General features: G+C 36.5%; 1 protein-coding gene across 38 annotated transcripts in view; it reads right to left on the reverse strand.

Moving 5' to 3' along the window:
- Nucleotides 1-6,963: 6,963 nt before the first annotated feature.
- LOC115918239 overlaps nucleotides 6,964-23,698 on the reverse strand; it is a 30,991-nt gene continuing 14,256 nt past the window's right edge. The window contains exons 6-16 of one of the 38 annotated variants that reach the window (XR_004066606.1): nucleotides 23,370-23,457; nucleotides 22,743-22,820; nucleotides 21,053-21,139; nucleotides 13,458-13,745; nucleotides 12,831-13,141; nucleotides 12,208-12,515; nucleotides 11,587-11,897; nucleotides 10,987-11,261; nucleotides 10,360-10,657; nucleotides 9,737-10,047; nucleotides 6,964-9,420 (exon numbers count right to left, since the gene is read on the reverse strand). Coding sequence is in view for 2 of the 38 variants with exons in the window: in XM_030999088.1 (XP_030854948.1) it covers nucleotides 21,113-21,139; nucleotides 21,502-22,623 (1,149 nt within the window). In the remaining 36 variants the exon portion in view is untranslated. Of the gene's footprint in view, nucleotides 9,421-9,736; nucleotides 10,048-10,359; nucleotides 10,671-10,986; nucleotides 11,262-11,586; nucleotides 11,898-12,207; nucleotides 12,516-12,830; nucleotides 13,142-13,209; nucleotides 13,746-20,137; nucleotides 21,140-21,501; nucleotides 22,718-22,742; nucleotides 22,821-23,369; nucleotides 23,458-23,698 lie in introns of those variants that run through there. The other 37 variants (XR_004066605.1, XR_004066603.1, XR_004066602.1 and 34 more) reach the window with 37 other exon arrangements.

Consider the following 23,698-nt stretch of genomic DNA (forward strand, 5'->3'; position numbering starts at 1 on the left):
ATCACCTATTGTTTTCGTCAGAATTTTCTTTCTTTATTTATTTATTATTATTATTTATTTTTATTTCTTCCCGTTTTTTGTTTATCGGTTAACTCAAGATCGGTTGTTTTAATTTCTTTCAATTTTGACACAGTCATAGGACATTGTCATGAGACGTGACAGGAACATTTTCAAGGTCATCAGGTTATCGTGACGTCATCCAGGCGCCATTTTGTGAAATCACGTTATCCATCATATCTTCGTGATGCATAAGCAAAGGTCATTCATATTCATATCACATATACTTCAGGTCAAGGGTCAACAGGTCATGTCATCAAAGGTCACATAAAGGTCACGACGCGCGCGTACGCGTGCGTCAAAATATTAAAATGCTCAAAATCACTTAACTATCAAAGGAGAGTACGAATCAGGTCATTTTAAGCATTTCAACATTTTCCGTCCGTAAGTGTCCCCGCGCGCGTTGCGCGCGCTCACAACGCGCGGAAAAGGTCAAATTCATTTGTTTTACATGATTTATATTCCTCTTACCGTAAATGACAATTTACATTAATTTCAGTCACTCTTGACCTTTCATAAGGCCGTGAGCGCGCGTCAAAGTTCAAAATCCGCGCGTGCTGCTATGGGCACTATAATGCAAATTTGATCAAAAACATCCCATTTTAAAAATCAAAATAGCTCTTCAGATAGTCAATTGACCCCAACTTTTATATCATGGTTGGAAAAAACATGAGTTGGAGATATGATTTCATGTGTCATTTGACGCTCAATTAACTCATGACGCCATCATAATGGCCTCCGAACTCAAAATTTCAATTTGCATATTATGACGTCAACATATTTTTATAAAATTGATTGTATCTCTGTAAATATTAATTCATTTTCTTTCAAATTTTGATATGTTCTACCTGAGAATATTGTCTACAAATGCAGTCTCCACGATATTTCATTTTGACAAGGGCATCATGGCGTATTTTTTGCGATTAAAGCAGGCATGTCAATTTTTCACATTTTGCGTGTATTCTCTATGAGACATGACTTTTTCTCAAAACTGGATTCTACATTCTCGTCTTTCGCGAGCAATATCTCCATCGTTTTATCTTTGTTTATGCTGAGCTTTGAGTATGATGTAGCTGAGAGAATGAGCTATCACGAGTGTGCCCTTTATTTTTCGATCAGATGCCGGGATCATGCTCATATTTCACTTATAAAGTGGGATTTGTGAATTCTATTTTCCGTTTACGTGTAATCTCTATGGGAAATGTTTTGGCATATCGGTAACGCACTTGACTTCCGACCTCGAGGTCCCTGGTTCGAGTCCGGGAGTCTCCAACAATTTTTTTCTTTTCTTTTTTTTTTTCTTTTTTGACTTTTCAATGATCATAAAATTGAAAACAGACCACCTAATTCGTCCCCATGACGAATTAAATTTCTAGTTATTATTATTTATTTTTATTTCTTCCCGTTTTTTGTTTATCGGTTAACTCAAGATCGGTTGTTTTAATTTCTTTCAATTTTGACACAGTCATAGGTCATTGTCATGAGACGTGACAGGAACATTTTCAAGGTCATCAGGTTATCGTGACGTCATCCAGGCGCCATTTTGTGAAATCACGTTATCCATCATATCTTCGTGATGCATAAGCAAAGGTCATTCATATTCATATCACATATACTTCAGGTCAAGGGTCAACAGGTCATGTCATCAAAGGTCAAATAAAGGTCACGACGCGCGCGTACGCGTGCGTCAAAATATTAAAATGCTCAAAATCACTTAACTATCAAAGGAGAGTACGAATCAGGTCATTTTAAGCATTTCAACATTTTCCGTCCGTAAGTGTCCCCGCGCGCGTTGCGCGCGCTCACAACGCGCGGAAAAGGTCAAATTCATTTGTTTTACATGATTTATATTCCTCTTACCGTAAATGACAATTTACATTAATTTCAGTCACTCTTGACCTTTCATAAGGCCGTGAGCGCGCGTCAAAGTTCAAAATCCGCGCGTGCTGCTATGGGCACTATAATGCAAATTTGATCAAAAACATCCCATTTTAAAAATCAAAATAGCTCTTCAGATAGTCAATTGACCCCAACTTTTATATCATGGTTGGAAAAAACATGAGTTGGAGATATGATTTCATGTGTCATTTGACCCTCAATTAACTCATGACGCCATCATAATGGCCTCCGAACTCAAAATTTCAATTTGCATATTATGACGTCAACATATTTTTATAAAATTGATTGTATCTCTGTAAATATTAATTCATTTTCTTTCAAATTTTGATATGTTCTACCTGAGAATATTGTCTACAAATGCAGCCTCCACGATATTTCATTTTGACAAGGGCATCATGGCGTATTTTTTGCGATTAAAGCAGGCATGTCAATTTTTCACATTTTGCGTGTATTCTCTATGAGACATGACTTTTTCTCAAAACTGGATTCTACATTCTCGTCTTTCGCGAGCAATATCTCCATCGTTTTATCTTTGTTTATGCTGAGCTTTGAGTATGATGTAGCTGAGAGAATGAGCTATCACGAGTGTGCCCTTTATTTTTCGATCAGATGCCGGGATCATGCTCATATTTCACTTATAAAGTGGGATTTGTGAATTCTATTTTACGTTTACGTGTAATCTCTATGGGAAATGTTTTGGCATATCGGTAACGCACTTGACTTCCGACCTCGAGGTCCCTGGTTCGAGTCCGGGAGTCTCCAACAATTTTTTTCTTTTCTTTTTTTTTTCTTTTTTGACTTTTCAATGATCATAAAATTGAAAACAGACCACCTAATTCGTCCCCATGACGAATTAAATTTCTAGTTTATTATTATTATTTATTTTTATTTCTTCCCGTTTTTTGTTTATCGGTTAACTCAAGATCGGTTGTGTTAATTTCTTTTAATTTTTACACAGTCATAAGTCATTGTCATGAGACGTGACAGGAACATTTTCAAGGTCATCAATTTATCGTGACGTCATCCAGGCGCCATTTTGTGAAATCACGTTATCCATCATATCTTCATGATGGATCAGCAAAGATCATTCATATTCATATCACATATATTTCAGGTCAAGGGTCAACAGATCATGTCATCAAAGGTCACATAAAGGTCACGACGCGCGCGTACGTGCGCGTCAAAATTTAAAAATGCTCAAAATTACTTAACTATTGAAGGAGAGTACGAATCAGGTCATTTTAAGCATTTCAAAATTTTCCGTCCGTAAGTGTCAACGCGCGCGTTGCGCGCGCTCACAACGCGCGGAAAAGGTCAAATTCATTTTTTTTTACATGATTTAGATTTCTCTTACCGTAAATGACAATTTACATTAATTTCAGTCACTCTTGACCTTTTATAAGGCCGTGAGCGCGCGTCAAAGTTCAAAATCCGCGCGTACTGCTATGGGCAATATAATGCAAATTTGATCAAAAACATCCCATTTTAAAAATCAAAATAGCTCTTGAGATAGTCAATTGACCCCAACTTTTATATCATGGTTGGAATAAGTATGAGTTGGAGATATGATTTCATGTGTCATTTGACCCTCATTTAACTCATGACGTCATCATAATGGCCTCCGAACTCAAAATTTCAATTTGCATATTATGACGTCAGCATATTTTTGTAAAATTGATTGTATCTCTGTAAATATTGATTAATTTTCTTTCAAATTTTGATATGTTCTACCTGAGAATATTCTCTACAAATGTAGTCATCATGATATTTCATTTTGACAATGGCATCATGGCGTATTTTTGCGATTAAAGGAGGCATGTCAATTTTTCACATTTTGCGTGTATTCTCTATGGGACATGACTTTTTCTCAAAACTGGATTCTACATTCTCGTCTTTTGCGAGCAATATCTCCGTCGTTTTATCTTTGTTTACGCTGAGCTTTGAGTATGTTGTAGCTGAGAAAATAAGCTATCACAAGTGTGTCCTTTATTTTTCGATCAGATGCCGGGATCATGCTCATATTTCACTTACAAAGTGGGATTTGAGAATTCCATTTTCCGTTTACGTGTAATCTCTATGGGAAATGTTTTGGTATATCGGTAACGCACTTGACTTCCGACCTCGAGGTCCCTGGTTCGAGTCCGGGCGTCTCCAACAATTTTTTTCTTCACTTTTTTTTCATTTTGACCTTTCACTGTACAATCTCCTTTGAATTTTAAAACACGTAGTGTCGTATCTTATATGTCCATAAATACGAAAGTAATACTGCTAGAAGTATACGCCACTATGCTCGTTGCTAAGCTTACTTTATTCTGCCGGAGAGGGTAGTATTTCACTGTTTCATACAGACAAGTTTCTGATGGACATAGCAAAAATCACATTACTACACCTCTCCCTTCTTTGAGATAGAGTTTCCTATAATGTTGGAGAAGGTGCATTAAGCCTGTTGAATACATACAGTATCGGCTGAATCGGTTTGGATCAAATCTAACAACTAAAATATATATGAGTGATTTGGCTATTTTCTTCTGAGAGTTGTTAGCACTTGTATTTGTGTAAAATCCTATACGTACGAGGTTAGTTATATTTGAGATCAACTGAATGCAAACACAACAATAAAAGGACTGCTGTCTTAAACCTGACATTACAAAATCCTTGTCGAAATCATGAACTGCAAAATACTAGACAAAGTCAAATAGAACTTTCATAACACTTACAACCTTGAAAACACCTTATTGAGGTCTGCTATAACACCAAACTGAAACAATAGAGTATTGTGCAACATTTGGCATTTCAACATCATTTGCAACAAAGTTGTGCATATATGTGTACTTGCACAGCATGACAATAAAATAAATGTTATTAACCAAAATAAATCATTTCTGTTCTTGTACTTTTTCTTTTGGAAACTAATGATGCAAAGAACAGTCCAAGTTAAAAATACATTGTACCACACAATATACAACAATAATGCTTTTGAACGAAATTACTAATAAACACATCATGTTTGTACTTTCAGTGTACAGTAATTTGACATACATACATGTACGTACATTTAAATCATTTTTTGTTTGTTTGTTTACAATATCTGTTTTGTTCGTGAAATATTAATCCTCTTTCCATCCTTCCTCTCTCCCTTTTCAATGAACAATAATGACAAACATATCAAAATAATCATCATCATTCGAACAGTATCTCTATATAAAAAAAATAGACTGTTGCATTATTGAACTCACAACTGAAAATTGCTTGAAAAAAGAATTTAGGAAAAAAACATTCCGTATCAATCAGTGTGATGGAGTGGAACTGGTAGATGCGAAGCAGTATGAAAAGATTACCGGTAAAGACAAACATCAGAATGACAAAATGCATAAACAACCATTGGGGGGGGGGGGGTCAAACTAGCTACTGAGATGAAGGCATTTCATCCAAAACATGCATGTAACCAAAACACTATGAGTACTGTCAAAAGGGAGGAACCGAAATATAGTTCTATGAGACATAGTCTGTCAAATATCGAGGCCGTCGCCGGGTACGAGAAGGGCGACTGGAGGGGGCAGGATGTCGGGAGTGAATGTTAGGGGCAGGGGGAACATCATAGTGATGTCCTGGAATGAGAATCCCTTCCTCGTCGCCAAATGTCGTATCTTATATGTCCATAAATACGAAAGTAAATACTGCTAGAAGTATACGCCATTATGCTCGTTGCTAAGCTTACTTTATTCTGCCGGAGAGGGCAGTATTTCACTGTTTCGTACAGACAAGTTTCTGATGGATATACATAGCAAATATCACATTACTACACGTAGAATCGCAAATAATGTAATAAACAACCATATTTACTTTATTATTACCCTATTATCACTTGATCCATTACTTTTCGCCTGTAATCCCCATGGGAGATGACTTTTTCTCAAATCTGGATTCTACATTCCTGTCTTTTGCGAGCAATATCGCCGTTATTTCCGCCTGGTTTTTGTTGATTTTGGAGTATGTTGTAGCTGAGACTCTATGCTATCTAAATGTCCCCTCATCTTTTCAATCAGATGTCAGAATCACGCTCATGATCATCATCATGATCATCATGATCATGATCATCATCATGGTCTGATCATGATCATGATCATCAACATCATCATCATCATCATCATTAACATTATCATTATAATCATCATCATAATCATTACTATCAAGATCATCATCATCATCATCATCATTATGATCATTGTTTACATTTACATATCGTTAAAATTTCTCTCTTTTTCTATATGGGAGATGACTTTTTCTCAAATCTGGATTCTACATCCCTGTCTTTTGAGAGCAATATCGCCGTTATTTCCGCTTGTTTTTTAAAATATATTTGAGCATGTTGTAGCTGAGACTATATGCTATCTAAATGTCCCCTCATTTTTTTCAATCAGATGTCAGGATCACGCTCATGATCATCATCATCAATATCATCATCATCGTGATGGTCTGATGATCATCAACATCATCATTAACATTATTATTATTATCATCATCTAACATTATCATTACCATCACCTTCATGTTCATTATCATCATGATCATCATTGTCTATGTCTATATAACTTCTCCCTTTCTCTATATAGTAAATATTCAAATCTATTTATGCTAGTAGAGTGCCTCGATTGCATCTCTTTCTCTTTCTCCTCTCTCTTGCTATGTTCCCCTTCTCCTCTCTTGTTTTGTTTCTGCATCCCCCTCTCTCTTTCTCTACTCTTCACCCTCTCCCTTCCTTCGTCTCACTCCTTCCTTGCCTCCCTCTTTCTCCCTTGCGATGTCTCGATCTATCTCTGCCCTTCTCTTTTGTTATACTCTCTCACCCTCTCCCTATTCCGCCTCTGACTCTCGTTCTCCCTCTATTATGTCTTCCAGTGTTCCCCAATCTTCTTTAACTTTTTCTTCTAACCTTTGTATTCTTGTTTCACCCCTACCATGTACTATAGAGAGAAACATGAAATAAAGTCTATTAGTAAACAGGTCTATTCATTGTTAAATTCATGTTCAAAGCACTAAACAAAGCTTATCAAACCAAAGTCAAAGCTAAATTGCATAGACCTATCTACATGCATGTAAATGACATTCTGCACCAAACTTAACATCACGCTATTTCCTTGGCGATCTAAAAAAGAACCGCAATGCAATATTACAAATGGTAATCACCTATCATCTTCAAACACATTTTAAAAGAAATAAATTTTAAAAACAGCATATCCAATTAAATTTGATATACCAAAATAAAAGCACATACTGAAAAGAGCAGCATTGTACAAATCTCTAAAAAGGGCATTTTAACATGTATATATATTCAACAGAAATGGAATACATATATAAAACAGGTACATAAACAAGATACCTACTGATTATATGAAAGGCCCCCTACATAGCAAGTGAGATATAAGTTCAGATAAACACAATAAAAATAAAACTAAAAAACAATGTACATTATGGATAATCCCTAACAGCCCTATATACCTCTTTGTTACAGCAAGCAAGACACTGCTATGTATAGTGAATGCAGTAGATATTGACAGTTGATCGTAAGGTACCACTATATATGGGGTAAATGTTGCAAATAAACTGACATTATAATCATAATCCAATATTGACTATTCACAAAACAAACTGGATATGTGACCTCTAATGACATAAAATTGTAGTGTACAAACATGTGCCATTGAACCCCAATCTTCTTTAACTTTTCCTTCTAACCTTTGTATTCTTGTTTCACCCCCTACCATGTACTATAGAGAGAAACATAAAATGAAGTACATTAGTAAACAGGTCTATTCATTGTTAACCAAAGTCAAAGCTAAATTGCATAGACCTATCTACATGCATGTAAATGACATTCTGCACCAAACTTAACATCACGCTATTTCCTTGGCGATCTAAAAAAGAACCGCAATGCAATGTTACAAATGGTAATCACCTATCATCTTCGAACACATTTTAAAAGAAATAAATTTTAAAAACAGCATATCCAATTAAATTTGATATACCAAAATAAAAGCACATACTGAAAAGAGCAGCATTGTACAAATCTCTGAAAAGGGCATTTTAACATGTATATATATTCAACAGAAATGGAATACATATATAAAACAGGTACATAAACAACATAAGTTCAGATAAACACAATAACAATAAAAACTAAAAAACAATGTACATTATGGATAATCCCTAACAGCCCTATATACCTCTTTGTTACAGCAAGCAAGACACTGCTATGTATAGTGAATGCAGTAGATATTGACAGTTGATCGTAAGATACCACTATATATGGGGTAAATGTTGCAAATAAACTGACATTATAATCATAATCCAATATTGACTATTCACGAAACAAACTGGATATGTGACCTCTAATGACATAAAATTGTAGTGTACAAACATGTGCCATTGAAAATCATAATCGTGTAATATATGACAATATAACAAATTACAGTGAATTGTCTTTCGCTGTACTACTAAGATCTGTTATCCTGATGTTAAAAAGAAGACAAACAGTAACTGTTATCAATGATATCCATCAGATTCTGTTTCATATATCAGCAACATCAACCAATATAAGAATTACGGTAATGCCAAGATAAGAAGAGTGACATGCATGTATAACTTCTTTTCCCCAAGGAGCATGCATAAGATCTATCTTTACAATATATCACTCAAAACACTGTGTGAATACAAGGATTTACAAACTTACAGAAAAATAAACGTGTTAAATCCCAAAATCTTGCAATGTATGTGCAAAGTTAAAACACAAATGTAATAAAATACATCATAAATGGCGCTTTGTTTCTGCATCCCCCTCTCTCTCTACTATTCACCCTCTCTCTTCCTCTGTCTCAAATAAGATACAACTATAAAGGAATGAGAGCGTAAAAGGAATTGAACAATCAGAAACAAAAACTATCATATAAAAATACATGTAGTTACATGGAAGTGCACACAAAATCCCAAAATATCTTGTGTGGAACAAAGGTATATGTTTACATTGTCATACCAGTAAAAATAAGACTAAAATCACACAGAAACATGGTATCAGAAAATAAATGTAAGAATCAGAGGTGGAAAAATGGACATGAACACACGTTAGTATGAATAAAGAAAAAAAAAGTATGCTGAGCCATACAGAGTGGCATTCAAAATGTCTTGGTCGAGATCGAGGCTACTTGTGCCACAATGCTCTTATGACAGAGCCGTAACCACTCCCCAAGGCCTAGTCTTCGTTGAACCAGGTATCACCGGAGGGCTGAAGTCCTGGGGTGATGTTACCGCTGTGTGTTGGACGATGAGGACAGCCTTCTGACTCGAGGGCGGTAGTTTGTTTGAACTGGTGAGCAAAGGGATATGGTGGTGCACGGTCATTGGTGACTAGGGTTGTAGATAGAAGTGAGCTTTGCAACGTTGCGCTTTGCAGTCATCTGAAGAAGTTATCTGAAGAAGTGAAGTTTAAAAAAATCATTTGAAGATTAGGAATATGAACAGTACTCAATTTTTCTTTCTTAAAAGTGTTAACCTTATTAATGAACGCATTTGACATTAAAAGTGTTCTGTCTATGCAACCCCAATGTAACATTTTCAAAGCAAAAAGATATGTCATAGAATTGCCAATTTACTCCAGGTGTGCCAATTTTGTGGGAATCAACAGTGTAGTGGCCGAGGTCAACCATCTATCCGGAGGAGCTTGAAATAACTCTGTACAGTAGGGTTAGGCTTTTTCAAACATTTTAGTTTGGCAATCTTTCCTTACCCTGTGAAGGTCCTGATACATTACATGTATATGCTGGTGTTCCATACTTCTGCCACAATGCTGTTTTGGTGACAGAGCCGTAAACACTCCCCAAGGCCTAGTCTTCGCTGAACCAGGTATCACCGGAGGGCTGAAGTCCTGGGGTGATGTTACCGCTGTGTGTTGGACGATGAGGACAGCCTTCTGACTCGAGGGCGGTAGTTTGTTTCAACTGGTGAGCAAAGGGATATGGTGGTGCACTGTCATTGGTGACTAGGGTTGTAGAAATGAGCTTTGCAACGTTGCGCTTTGCAGTCATCTGAAGAAGTTATCTGAAGTGAAATAAAAAAAATCATTTGAAGATTAGGAATATAAACAGTACTAAATGTTTCTTTTTTGAAAGTGTTAACATTACTAATGAACGCATTTGACATAAAAAGTATTCTGTCTATGCAACCCCAATGTAACATTTTCAAAGCAAAAAGATATGTCATAGAATTGCCAATTTACTCCAGGTGTGCCAATTTTGTGGGAATCACTAGTGTAGTGGCCGAGGTCAGCCATCTATCAGGAGGAGCTTGAAATAACTCTGTACAGTAGGGTTAGGCTTTTTCAAACATTTTAGTTTGGCAATCTTTCCTTACCCTGTAAAGGTCCCGATACATTACATGTATATGCTGGTGTTCCATACTTCTGCCACAATGCTGTTTTGGTGACAGAGCCGTAAACACTCCCCAAGGCATAGTCTTCGCTGAACCAGGTATCACCGGAGGGCTGAAGTCCTGGGGTGATGTTACCGCTGTGTGTTGGACGATGAGGACAGCCTTCTAAATCGAGGGCGGTAGTTTGTTTGAACTGGTGAGCAAAGGGGTATGGTGGTGCACAGTCATTGGTGACTAGGGTTGTAGAAGTGAGCTTTGCAACATTGCGCTTTGCAGTCATCTGAAGAAGTTATCTCAAGAAGTGAAATTTAAAAAAATCATTTGAAGATTAGGAATATGAACATTACTCAATTTTTCTTTCTTAAAAGTGTTAACCTTATTAATGAACGCATTTGACATAAAAAGTGTTCTGTCTATGCAACCCCAATGTAACATTTTCAAAGCAAAAAGATATGTCATAGAATTGCCAATTTACTCCAGGTGTGCCAATTTTGTGGGAATCAACAGTGTAGTGGCCGAGGTCAACCATCTATCCGGAGGAGCTTGAAATAACTCAGTACAGTAGGGTTAGGCTTTTTCAAACATTTTAGTTTGGCAATCTTTCCTTACCCTGTATATGCTGGTGTTCCTTACTTCTGCCATAATGCTGTTATGATGACAGAGCCGTAAACACTCCCCAAGGCCTAGTCTTTGCTGAACCAGGTATCACCGGAGGGCTGAAGTCCTTGGGTGATGTTACCGCTGTGTGTTGGATGATGAGGACAGCCTTCTGACTCGAGGGCGGTAGTTTGTTTGAACTGGTGAACAAAGGGATATGGTGGTGCACTGTCATTGGTGACTAGGGTTGTAGAAATGAGCTTTGCAATGTTGCGCTTTGCAGTCATCTGAAGAAGTTATATGAAGTGAAATAAAAAAAATCATTTGAAGATTAGGAATATGAACAGTACTGAATTTTTCTTTTTTAAAAGTGTTCACCTTCTTAATAAACGCATTTGACATAAAAAGTATTCTGTCTATGCAACCCTAATGTAACATTTTCAAAGCAAAAAGATATGTCATAGAATTGTCAATTTACTCCAGGTGTGCCAATTTTGTGGGAATCAATAGTGTAGTGGCCGAGGTCAGCCATCTATCAGGAGGAGCTTGAAATAACTCTGTACAGTAGGGTTAGGCTTTTTCAAACATTTTAGTTTGGCAATCTTTCCTTACCCTGTGAAGGTCCTGATACATTACATGTATATGCTGGTGTTCCATACTTCTGCCACAATGCTGTTTTGGTGACAGAGCCGTAAACACTCCCCAAGGCATAGTCTTCGCTGAACCAGGTATCACCGGAGGGCTGAAGTCCTGGGGTGATGTTACCGCTGTGTGTTGGACGATGAGGACAGCCTTCTGACCCGAGGGCGGTAGTTTGTTTCAACTGGTGAGCAAAGGGGTATGGTGGTGCACTGTCATTGGTGACTAGGGTTGTAGAAATGAGCTTTGCAACGTTGCGCTTTGCAGTCATCTGAAGAAGTTATCTCAAGAAGTGAAATAAAAAAAATCATTTGAAGATTAGGAATATAAACAGTACTAAATGTTTCTTTTTTAAAAGTGTGAACATTATTAATGAACGCATTTGACATAAAAAGTATTCTGTCTATGCAACCCAAATGTAACATTTTCAAAGCAAAAAGATATGTCATAGAATTGCCAATTTACTCCAGGTGTGCCAAATTTTGTGGGAATCAACAGTGTAGTGGCCGAGGTCAGCCATCTATCAGGAGGAGCTTGAAATAACTCTGTACAGTAGGCTTTTTCAAACATTTTAGTTTGGCAATCTTTCCTTACCCTGTGAAGGTCCTGATACATTACATGTATATGCTGGTGTTCCATACTTCTGCCACAATGCTGTTATGACAGAGCCGTAACCACTCCCCAAGGCCTAGTCTTCGCTGAACCAGGTATCACCGGAGAGGTGAAGTCCTGGGGTGATGTTACCGCTGTGTGTTGGACGATGAGGACAGCCTTCTGACTCGAGGGCGGTAGTTTGTTTGAACTGGTGAGCAAAGGGGTATGGTGGTGCACTGTCATTGGTGACTAGGGTTGTAGAAATGAGCTTTGCAACGTTGCGCTTTGCAGTCATCTGAAGAAGTTATCTCAAGAAGTGAAATAAAAAAAATCATTTGAAGATTAGGAATATAAACAGTACTAAATGTTTCTTTTTTGAAAGTGTTCACATTATTAATGAACGCATTTGACATAAAAAGTATTCTGTCTATGCAACCCCAATGTAACATTTTCAAAGCAAAAAGATATGTCATAGAATTGCCAATTTACTCCAGGTGTGCCAATTTTGTGGGAATCACTAGTGTAGTGGCCGTGGTCAGCCATCTATCAGGAGGAGCTTGAAATAACTCTGTACAGTAGGGTTAGGCTTTTTCAAACATTTTAGTTTGGCAATCTTTCCTTACCCTGTAAAGGTCCCGATACATTACATGTATATGCTGGTGTTCCATACTTCTGCCACAATGCTGTTTTGGTGACAAAGCCGTAAACACTCCCCAAGGCCTAGTCTTCGCTGAACCAGGTATCACCGGAGGGCTGAAGTCCTGGGGTGATGTTACCGCTGTGTGTTGGACGATGAGGACAGCCTTCTGACTCGAGGGCGGTAGTTTGTTTGAACTGGTGAGCAAAGGGGTATGGTGGTGCACGGTCATTGGTGACTAGGGTTGTAGAAGTGAGCTTTGCAATGTTGCGCTTTGCAGTCATCTGAAGAAGTTATCTCAAGAAGTGAAATTTAAAAAAATCATTTGAAGATTAGGAATATGAACAGTACTCAATTTTTCTTTCTTAAAAGTGTTAACCTTATTAATGAACGCATTTGACATAAAAAGTGTTCTGTCTATGCAACCCCAATGTAACATTTTCAAAGCAAAAAGATATGTCATAGAATTGCCAATTTACTCCAGGTGTGCCAATTTTGTGGGAATCAACAGTGTAGTGGCCGAGGTCAACCATCTATCCGGAGGAGCTTGAAATAACTCAGTACAGTAGGGTTAGGCTTTTTCAAACATTTTAGTTTGGCAATCTTTCCTTACCCTGTATATGCTGGTGTTCCATACTTCTGCCACAATGCTGTTATGATGACAGAGCCGTAAACACTCCCCAAGGCCTAGTCTTTGCTGAACCAGGTATCACCGGAGGGCTGAAGTCCTTGGGTGATGTTACCGCTGTGTGTTGGATGATGAGGACAGCCTTCTGACTCGAGGGCGGTAGTTTGTTTCAACTGGTGAGCAAAGGGATATGGTGGTGCACTGTCATTGATGACTAGGGTTGTAGAAATGAGCTTTGCAACGTTGCGCTTTGCAGTCATCTGAAGCAGTTATCTGAAGTGAAATAAAAAAAATCATTTGAAGATTAGGAATATGAACAGCACTGAATTTTTCTTTTTTAAAAGTGTTAACCTTATTAATGAACGCATTTGACATAAAAAGTATTCTGTCTATGCAACCCCAATGTAACATTTTCAAAGCAAAAAGATATGTCATAGAATTGCCAAATTACTCCAGGTGTAAAGGGCCTCCTTCTTTTTTTTCAAAAAAAACAGGACGCTAAACATGTTTTATTTTTTATTTGGCCTTACAATAAATATCAAAATGCAATCTTAACAGCTTCATGGTAACTATAATATGTAGGGATGACCTCTGTTTCCAATAAATCTAGTCCCTTGCTGTACACATGATCTATCAATGTCCCCTTCTCAGTAGTACCATTAACAACATGCTGTTTGTAACCTTTATTACACATCAGCTTGTTTACCTGTGAAGAACCTTTAAACAAATCCTCATTAAAATCTCCCATCACAATACACCTAATGCTTCTTTTGTGTAATGCATCTAGCAAATTGTCTAATGATTCACAGAATGATTTGATACTATATGATGGAGGTCGATAAACAACTGAAATCACAACAGAAACTGGTTTGGTGACAAGAATTGCAATAAACTCTAAGTTGTCGACAGATATGTCTAATCTACTTGAATATGTATTCTTGATATACATTGCAACACCTCCGTGCGATTGTTCTTTGAGTACATTTCCAACTCCAGAATTACAGTATGAAAGATGTCGTGGCTGATGATAAAATCGAAAGTTATCTAAAATAACGTCACAGAGATCATCATCATTAATCCATGTTTCGGTCAAGCAAATACAATCTACATTCACAAATTGGCACTGGGATTTGAAATCGATAAAATGCTGTTTTAATCCTTGTACATTTTGCATTACCAAAGAAAAGTTATAATCGTGAATATCTTCAGAAGTTTCATTCTCGATAAACGGCTTCATAATCTCAATGCGTTCTTTAATTTCTGGATTACAATATATACGTTTAGGATCGAAATGTTCTATCACAAGTCCAGATAACGAAGTAACGCGACTAAGCCCAACATATGCCTGTCCAGATTGAAATACATTTTTTAATGATACAACAGCTTTGTCTAATGTCGAACCTTGTACTTTATGAATTGTGCAAGCATAAGCAAGCTTAAGTGGAAATTGTTTTCTCACATATTTCTTACCAATGGATTCTTGAGACATTTCGATTGAATGAATACCAATATCGGCCTTCTCAAAATTAACTTTGATGCAAACTGGATTCAAATTTGTATGATCCGTTATTATTTCTGTTACATTTCCGAAACATCCATTTGTCAGGCCTTTACTAACATCAATGTTTTTGAGCAGCATCACTCTAGCATTAACTGCAATCCACAGATAAGGAGGCAACTGGGTTTTCTTCTTTGTATAAGGTTTTTCCCGTATTTGATTTCCTTTTTTAACATCTTTGTCCATGTCTTGTGCTTTTACGCATATCACATCTCCACATTTTGTATGCAATAATTTCTTGTTCCAAGCATCTACTTCATTGTTACATGCATAGATATGCAGAGCATTTTCACATTCTTCACCAGTCTCGCAGGACTTGAGCATTGCTAGGTCTTCATCACAGAGAATCTCTTCCCCTTGTTTTACACGTAATCTATTTAAGAGAAAAGCGAATTGGGTATCGTCTTTTTGTCTCATAATGTCTTCAAGTTCTACTTTCTTGAAATTAGCATTCCACAATGCACCATTGAGTGTGTCTTTATATAAAGGAGTTCCTAAGACTGGAGGTAACTGATACATGTCTCCCACAGCAATAACTGAAACACCAGCAAAAGCAGTTTGATCTCGTGATTGTTTTATTTGTCGTAGGCGGCCGTGAATGTAAGACATCATCTTTTGATCTACCATTGATACTTCATCTATGATTAAAATTTGCAATTCAGCCAGCTTATTTCGAAGGACACTTATTTTCTCATCACTCAGCGGTTGATACAGTACTTGTGCATTGATTGGAATAGAAAGAATACTATGTATAGTATGGCCATTGATATTGTATGCAGCTACTCCGGTTGGAGCCATTTTCAATACTGAGACATCATCAGGATGTGGCAACATTCGGGCTAGTATACGTGTTGCTTCATAGTAAAGACATTTGATCAAATGACTCTTTCCAGTGCCAGCACCTCCAGTTAGAAACATATGAAACGGTTCGACCGATTTTCCATTTACTCTATCTAAACACCACTGTCGTATTTTGTAAAAAACACTCTGTTGCTTCTCATTCAAAGACCTCATCAAAGAATGTCCATCTTGTTTGGAAATTTTTACCGAACGTAGTTCGATGCTATAGTCATCTTTTTTCGGTTCATTCTTTAAATCTGGGATATCAAGATCTCCATCACAATCTTCGACATCTACATTTTCTTTGGGATGTTCAAGTCGCTCTACTTCCTTTTCCGGACATAAAAGACCCCATGCATCTTCGTGTGGACCAAATTTGTCAAGATGCTCCTGTGCATGATCAATTGCATCGGCGTTCATTTCAAACTTCTTTCGGTTAGTACAGACAATTGACCAGACTTTCTCCAATTCACGTCCACATATTTTCACAGAACCTGTCTCGTAGAACTCTTCATGTGTTTCAAATGTTGGGGGCTTTAATTGTCCATCTTCAAAATATGGCAGAAAGAGTTGCAAAATGCTCAAATAATATTTTTCGGGTGAGATAATGGGTGAGAATCGGGGATATCTTACAACTGCATCTCCCGTACGAGTACGCTTCTGAATATACCCCAGATCGTTATCTAATTTAAAGACATTTTTACTTCTTGTACTTGGCTTTTGGGATGCAGTTAAGATTCTATACTGAGAACAAAACGTTGCAAGACACATATCACTGAATTCTGCGTTTCTAGGTCGAGCTTTGTATCTGTCGAGCTTGCTAGGCATCCAAACATTCTCATCATCATCATTATCGTTATCTGGTCTGCTTTTTATAACGCTTAATGGTAAACTCATTCTGACAGGGTCGGGTCCAACAGGAATGAATTCCACTTTCCTAGAACATTCTTTCAATCTGAGACTGCAAACACGATAGACGCTTTCTTGAGCAGACACTTCACGATTTTGCATGTACACCTGGCCAAGTTTTTTCATGCTTTCCTTTGCGTTTTCATTTCCCTCTTTCATTTCTGATAGTGTATGACTCAATAGCATTCCGATTTCTCGTTCAGCTTTTGACATGTAGGATACAATATAAGCCACGCATGCAAATACATTTGTTACAAACTGCAAATCCATGTTGGCATTCCAGCTTCTTAGTAGACTTGGATTAAACTGATTTACCCATACATCTTGTATTTCTCTTTTGATGATTATACTTTGTTGTGATGCTAATTCATTATGTGCATTCTCAAATTGATTTTGTGTAATGCCAAGCTTTTCAAAGAGATGGTTTACACTGTTGTACTCGATTCCATTGGATAATGCATCTTTAACTGACTTCAACAATTTCTCTGCATCATCTTTAATCTTTTTAGAAGCTTTAATTTGATCATTGTCCTTTCCCTTATTTTGCACTTTCCCACAATCTTTAGCTGGAATCTCTTCAACAGGTGTTACAATGAATGTTTTTTCAGATGGTGGTCTTGGGAAATTAAATCTACACGCTTTTCCCGTTTTTGTGCAAGATTTAGAATGTTTCTTACTGTGTTGTTGGACCTTGCTCACTATTTCATGTAGTTCTTGATCTTCCTTTTCATCCGGTTTCTGGCAAGAAATGTATTTATCTACGAATTGTACGACATCATCATCTTTATCGATACCCAACTGTGGAGCATTTTGAACCCAGAACAAGGCATGAATGTGAGGGGAACCACGGGCTTGATACTCTACTCTCCAAAATGAATCAACTACTTTACCAATCGGTGCAGCGGGAGATAAAATAACTCTCTTCATAAAAGTGTGAAATCTTTTATCAAACATTCTGGCAACTGTTACTGGATTTGATCTTAAAAGATTACATTTTTCTGTATAGTCTAATTCACTCGATTCCCTGGTGTCTCCTTTTTGTCTAAGCAATGTATTCATTAATTCTGGCCATCTCATATCGGCAGATGAGAAAGAAGCAAACCATGTCGGCTTTCCAAGCTGTCGTACCATTGCGAGAACATCTTTTTGTGTCTTTTGCCAGAATGGAGGTGTTCCACGAATTTGCTTTAAAAATTTATAGCCCTTGTCTGATTTTAGTATTTTTTTAACTTTCTCTGCATCTTTCAAATCTGAGGCAGTTATTGAAGACGAATCATCTTTTTTGTTTGGACTTTGCCTTAAAGCGATAGAAACTTGTGATATAACCTGTTGAATTTCATAAATATATTGTGCATAAAAGATGTAATCTGTATTCTGAGCAAATCTGTTGTCCACGTGCATCAGTCGGTTATGGAGATAACGTCCTAATGTTATTTTTTCATCTCTTCTATCATGGAATGTTGGTTGACCTTTAGGAAATAATACTGGGAAACATTTGGCCTCATTGCTTTCATCTTGTAGAATTGATACAGGGCTTCTTCCTTCACAAGGAGCACAACATATTATGTCTTCAAAATACTGATCTAATATTTCCTGTCCAATATCTACTGGCTGGAGACACGAGTCTAACTGAATACCGCGTAATCGTTCTTCCATATCGTCTTCAGTGTCCTTGTCATTTATTTTTTTGTGTAGTTTACTGTTGTCTTGCATGTTTTCATTAGTATTTTTGTCTTTGGACAAAATGTAATCAATTTGTTCTTCCATTTCCTTCCAATATTTTGCTAAACGAGCTTTACCACCGATTTCCACTGCTTCTTCCTTTTCATTATCTTTTTCATTTCGTTCAAGTGAGTTTTCCCATTTATCATTTACTGTAACATCAAAATACCACTTATTATTTGCTTTTAAATACTGCAGAGCATTAAGCAAGTTAGATTTATCTACAAATTTGTACTCATAATAGCTTTTGTACGACAATTTTCGTTTGAGTTTAACACGGATCAATTGATCTTCAGTCTGTGGTCTTGGCAACATATCTACTGTTTCATAAGTGTTTGAAGGCACGCACACGACTGGGCCATGGACTCCATTTTGACCACCTTTAGGCAAGGCCATTAACTTCATGAAAGGAATATTCAATGCAATCAAATGCTGTTCTAAATTGTTCAGATTGGCAAGTTCTTTTGGAACTTCATGTAGTTGTAAATTGTTCATATTTGCTTCTGCAGGTACTTTTCCAGCTTGCAATTTTCTATGACAGGTGAAGCATATCCATAGTGACGATCTGGCTGACTGGCCTATTAAACATTTTGACCGGCATTCTGAATTGCAAACATGCAAATATTCTTCACTTATGCATGTCTGAATTTTATAATTACTCTTTTTACATTTCAATACTTGGTTCTCAAAGAGAAGTTTTAAGCATACACAGCACACATATTCTGGGCCATGAGAAATTATCTTTCTAAATTCTTCAAGTACAATATCAAACTCGGACAATTTTACCGTTCGAAGTACAGACCTTTTTCGATTTTGTTTTATTACATTTTGCCTATATTTTTCAATTCTTTTATATTTCATTTTTAAGCTCATCAATTTCTTTTCCTTAAATTCGTTGCCTTTATATCTAATTTTGGACAATGTTTTCATATTTGCCTTTTTTGTATGTTTAAATTGTTGATCGTTGCAATATAATTTCTTCATTTGTTTTTTCATGATATCTTGTTGTTTTTCCTTAAAATTTTCATCGTTGCGATATAATTCCTTTATTCGTTTTTTCATGATATCTTGTTGTTTTTTCTTAAAATTTTCATCGTTGCGATATAATTCCTTTATTCGTTTTTTCATGATATCTTGTTGTTTTTTCTTAAAATGTTTGTTGTTCAAATATTTACTTCTTAATTTGCTTTTATGCATTCGTTTAAATAGTTCATCATGCTGGTATTTACTTCTTACTCTACTCTTGTGCATTCGTTTAAATAGTTCATCATGCTGGTATTTACTTCTTATTCTACTCTTGTGCATTCGTTTAAATAGTTCATCGTTCCAATATCTATTTTTCATTTTAATCCTCATAGCTGTTTTAACATTTTCTTTGAATCCTTCATTTCTCAAATATTTTTGTTTATTTCCATACAAAATTTTCTTTTTATAACGTGAATCAAAATGATATTTGGTTTTCATCATATTTAGCTGTATGTTCCTGAAATTTGAATCCTCTTCATACATTTCTTTTTGCCTTTTTTTTACTTCATTTATTTTTTCTATTTTGTAGGTTAAATCATTTTGATATTTATTTTTCATTTTAATTTTTTTCATTTGCGCATTGTGAATACACTTTTCCTTTTTCTTAATGATTTCATCTTTGGCCAGGGCTCGTTTTTCTCTCATTTGCTGTCTCATGCGCTTCCTTTTTTGATTAGAACTTTGTCTATTTTTACGTTTTTTCTTTCCATGGTCTACATTTCTAACATGAACTTCTCCAATTACTATTAATTCATCATGACTATCAGCACATTCGCTTGCATCAATTCTTAAGCTGTCGTTCTCATTCATTTTTAGCAATTTGGTTTTTCGAATTTCCTTGCCAAGGTCGACATCAACGTTTGCATCGCTTTCGAGGTTACTCCATTTTCGTTTTCTGCTTAAGATAGAGTTGGAATTCTGAACTTTGTTCACTAAATTTAATCTATCAGAGTCATTCCCGGATTTAGTACAATTTTTGGAATCTCCTTTTTGTTCATTTTCATATTCTGTATTTATAGAGTCATTTCCGTTCAGAAGACAACTATTATTTAGCTGGGATTCTTTTAATTTGGTTAAGCCAATTGTCACACTCTTCAGTTTCAATTCCTGACCGTTATAATGTACATCATGAATGATTGTTTCATTTGCTTCTTCAGGGAAGAGAAATACATTTGGGTTATCAATCATCTTTTGTGGGTGCTGACCGTTATAATGTACATCATGAATGATTGTTTCATTTGCTTCTTCAGGGAAGAGAAATACATTTGGGTTATCAATCATCTTTTGTGGGGAAACACTCTCATCCAATATTTGAACTTCATCAAAGCTTTCACAATGTATGGAACATCCAGAGCTTCCAGACTGACTTTCACTGTGCGTATTTGACGAAGGAATTGGATTACAAACAAAATCCTGTAACTGTGGATAGCCTTTCAAGGTTTCATTCTTACCGGAAGTTGCTTTAGCACATACACTAGTTACTTCATATTCGGTGTGCAGGGGGCATCCCATTGATTTTGCTAACCTCATGCAATGCTTGTACACACCTTGCCAGCTTTGAGTACGAAGTACAACACTGTGTCCGTTACAACTCAGGAAACCTCGACTGCTTCTGGAATGTGAATCAAATATAAAGAAACCATCTTGACCAGATAATACAATGAAAGTACTTCTAGCAAATGTCACAAAACATGCATCAGAATCAGTACAGAGTTCTTTTTCGAGTGCTTGCTTCAATGTCATCGAAAGAGACTGGGCCAATATCAATTCATCTCCATCTAACAATCCAGTGACTGGTTCACGGCGTACTATGTTAAACAATTCATTGTACGCATCCAAATATTCAAATAGATCAGATATCAATAAGTATTGGTTGTCGAGTGAAGTGGATCGCCGTATGTAACAGTATAATTCATTACCGTTATTCAAAATCCTGTCTAGATCTGTACTTTTCCAATCATTGACATTTTTTACCTTGCTATACAACAGTGCAGAAAGTGAATTGGTAACACACTGCTTTCCACTTAAGTCACCAAATCTTGTATCACCTTGATTGAATGTCCCTTGGGCAACAAGCGTTATTTGTGTATCGACTCTCGTGCATTTGTCTTTGTGATCACTTTTAAGGGTTTCGTCCTTGGTGTTACGTTCGTTGTGAACGACTGATTCAGACTGATTACTTGCACACTGTTCATATGTCATGTCAAAAAGATTTGCAGTACCTTTCCTCTCATCGTGATTTATCGTACCAGTCTCCAACGTGAGCCTACGTTTTTTTCCCTTTGGATCAACATGGTTTTGAAATGTTTCAGGAGACTTATCCACTACTTCATCAATTTCTTCCTCTATCTGCGACTTGGATCTACACTTCTTGAACACATGCTTTACTTTAACATCAGCCTGAATTGATGGACATGGCAAAGTTCTCTTTGACGTTCTATCTTCTTTAGTTGTTCTTGTCTGTTCCAATGAATTGAAATTGACAAAATCTACAGATTCAACAACATTAAAATGAACATTTCCTGTGTACAGTATATAAATTCCCTTATCAGATGTTACAATATTTATTCTTCCAGGTTTCTTTGCAGAGAACAATTGCCAACATGGTACTTGGTCATTGTATGAATAAATATCAGTATCGATTAAATTTGCTAAAGCGCTAATTTCAGTGTCTGTAGCCCACGTTCCGTCTTCCTTTATTCTACGTTTCAAAACATATTCTCTGACTGTTCTATATTCTTGCCTCAATGTATTACTAAACATGTCCTTGGTTTGCAATAAATGTTTCACAGTGGCATTTCTTAAAATTGCATGATTATGCTCAGTTCCAGAAATTACATAGGAAATTGCACGAAAGAAACAATTGCCATCACCAGTAATTTGTTTACTCTGTAAAGGAACTCCAATAGAGCTATTTCTATCTAACCTTGAATCACAGCCTTTGCCTATATATCTGATATTCAGTTTTGAACAAATGTTCTGTTTGTCATTATTCTGGAGGGGTACAAATTTGAAATCTTTATCAGGTCTATCACGTAATCCAAGATCTGCTACAAATTCAACTTCTGTTTCTGTTTCATCAGTACATGTGTACATATTAGCATCTATTGCCTTTTCAATGTCTTCATCTTTGATATTTGAATCTGAAGAAGATTCTAAAGGATTCCTTGAATGAGCATGATCATTAAATGACATATCAGTATCATTGTCTGTACCATCTTTTACTGTATCAAAGCTTCTATTCTTCAGGTCATTGTCAAACACTGCATCTTCTTGTACACCATCTGAAACATCTGAAAAATCATTTTTCATCATATCATCATTTTCCAATACCGATTCACAGACATTGTCTACTGGTTCATTTATGGGCATATCTTTTGGTCTATCACTAACATTCAAAGGCATATTGCGTTGTGGTAAAACACTTCTATCGAATAAATCACATCCAGGACTTGTGTCTGTATCACTATCAGATTCTAAACAATTTCTTGCACACGAACGTTTCACTGGTATGTGAACATCACTGCCACTATCATCGTCTGTTTCAATTTCCCTATTTTCATCAAAATTTGATTTCAACAGATTATTCTTTGAATCGTCCTGCACAACTCCATCTGAACCTTTGTTGTCTTTCATATTGCAAATATGCTGGTCTGAGTGTTCATCATTTTTACATGTATTTGGATCAAGGCCTTGGTCACTTGCATTCATAGATTTCTTTGTATCCAGCTTCTCATTCTTTACTGCTAATTCTATTCCTTCATCTTTGTCAAATCTAATCTCTGATTTATCAGAAGAGTGATTTCCATCAGTGCCTTTTTTCCCGGCTTTGGAAGACTGACCTTTCTTGTTCCTTGCTCGACCTTTCTTGTTCTTTGCTTCTTTTCTCTTGCCACCAGCATGAACTCTGTACATTCGGAAATCCTTGATCTGTTCAAAAAGATTACGAGTGCAGGCATGAATATCAACACATGAATCTGTTCTTGATCGAGATGGCAAATAACCTGCTACGTCAGCCCAAGATCGTGTCTGCATCGTTTCAATTTGCACACAGGTCTCACTGTACAATTTCATTGAACATGGGGATTGCACACTGTATGCATATATAGCCAAAAGAGTTTCTACATAAGACTGCAAACTGACATCTTCTCTTTTCACATTCTTGTTTTCC

The sequence above is a fragment of the Strongylocentrotus purpuratus genome, unplaced genomic scaffold, assembly GCF_000002235.5.
Source record: "Strongylocentrotus purpuratus isolate Spur 01 unplaced genomic scaffold, Spur_5.0 spur5_scaffold_5, whole genome shotgun sequence".
NCBI classification, from domain to species: Eukaryota; Metazoa; Echinodermata; class Echinoidea; order Camarodonta; family Strongylocentrotidae; genus Strongylocentrotus; species Strongylocentrotus purpuratus.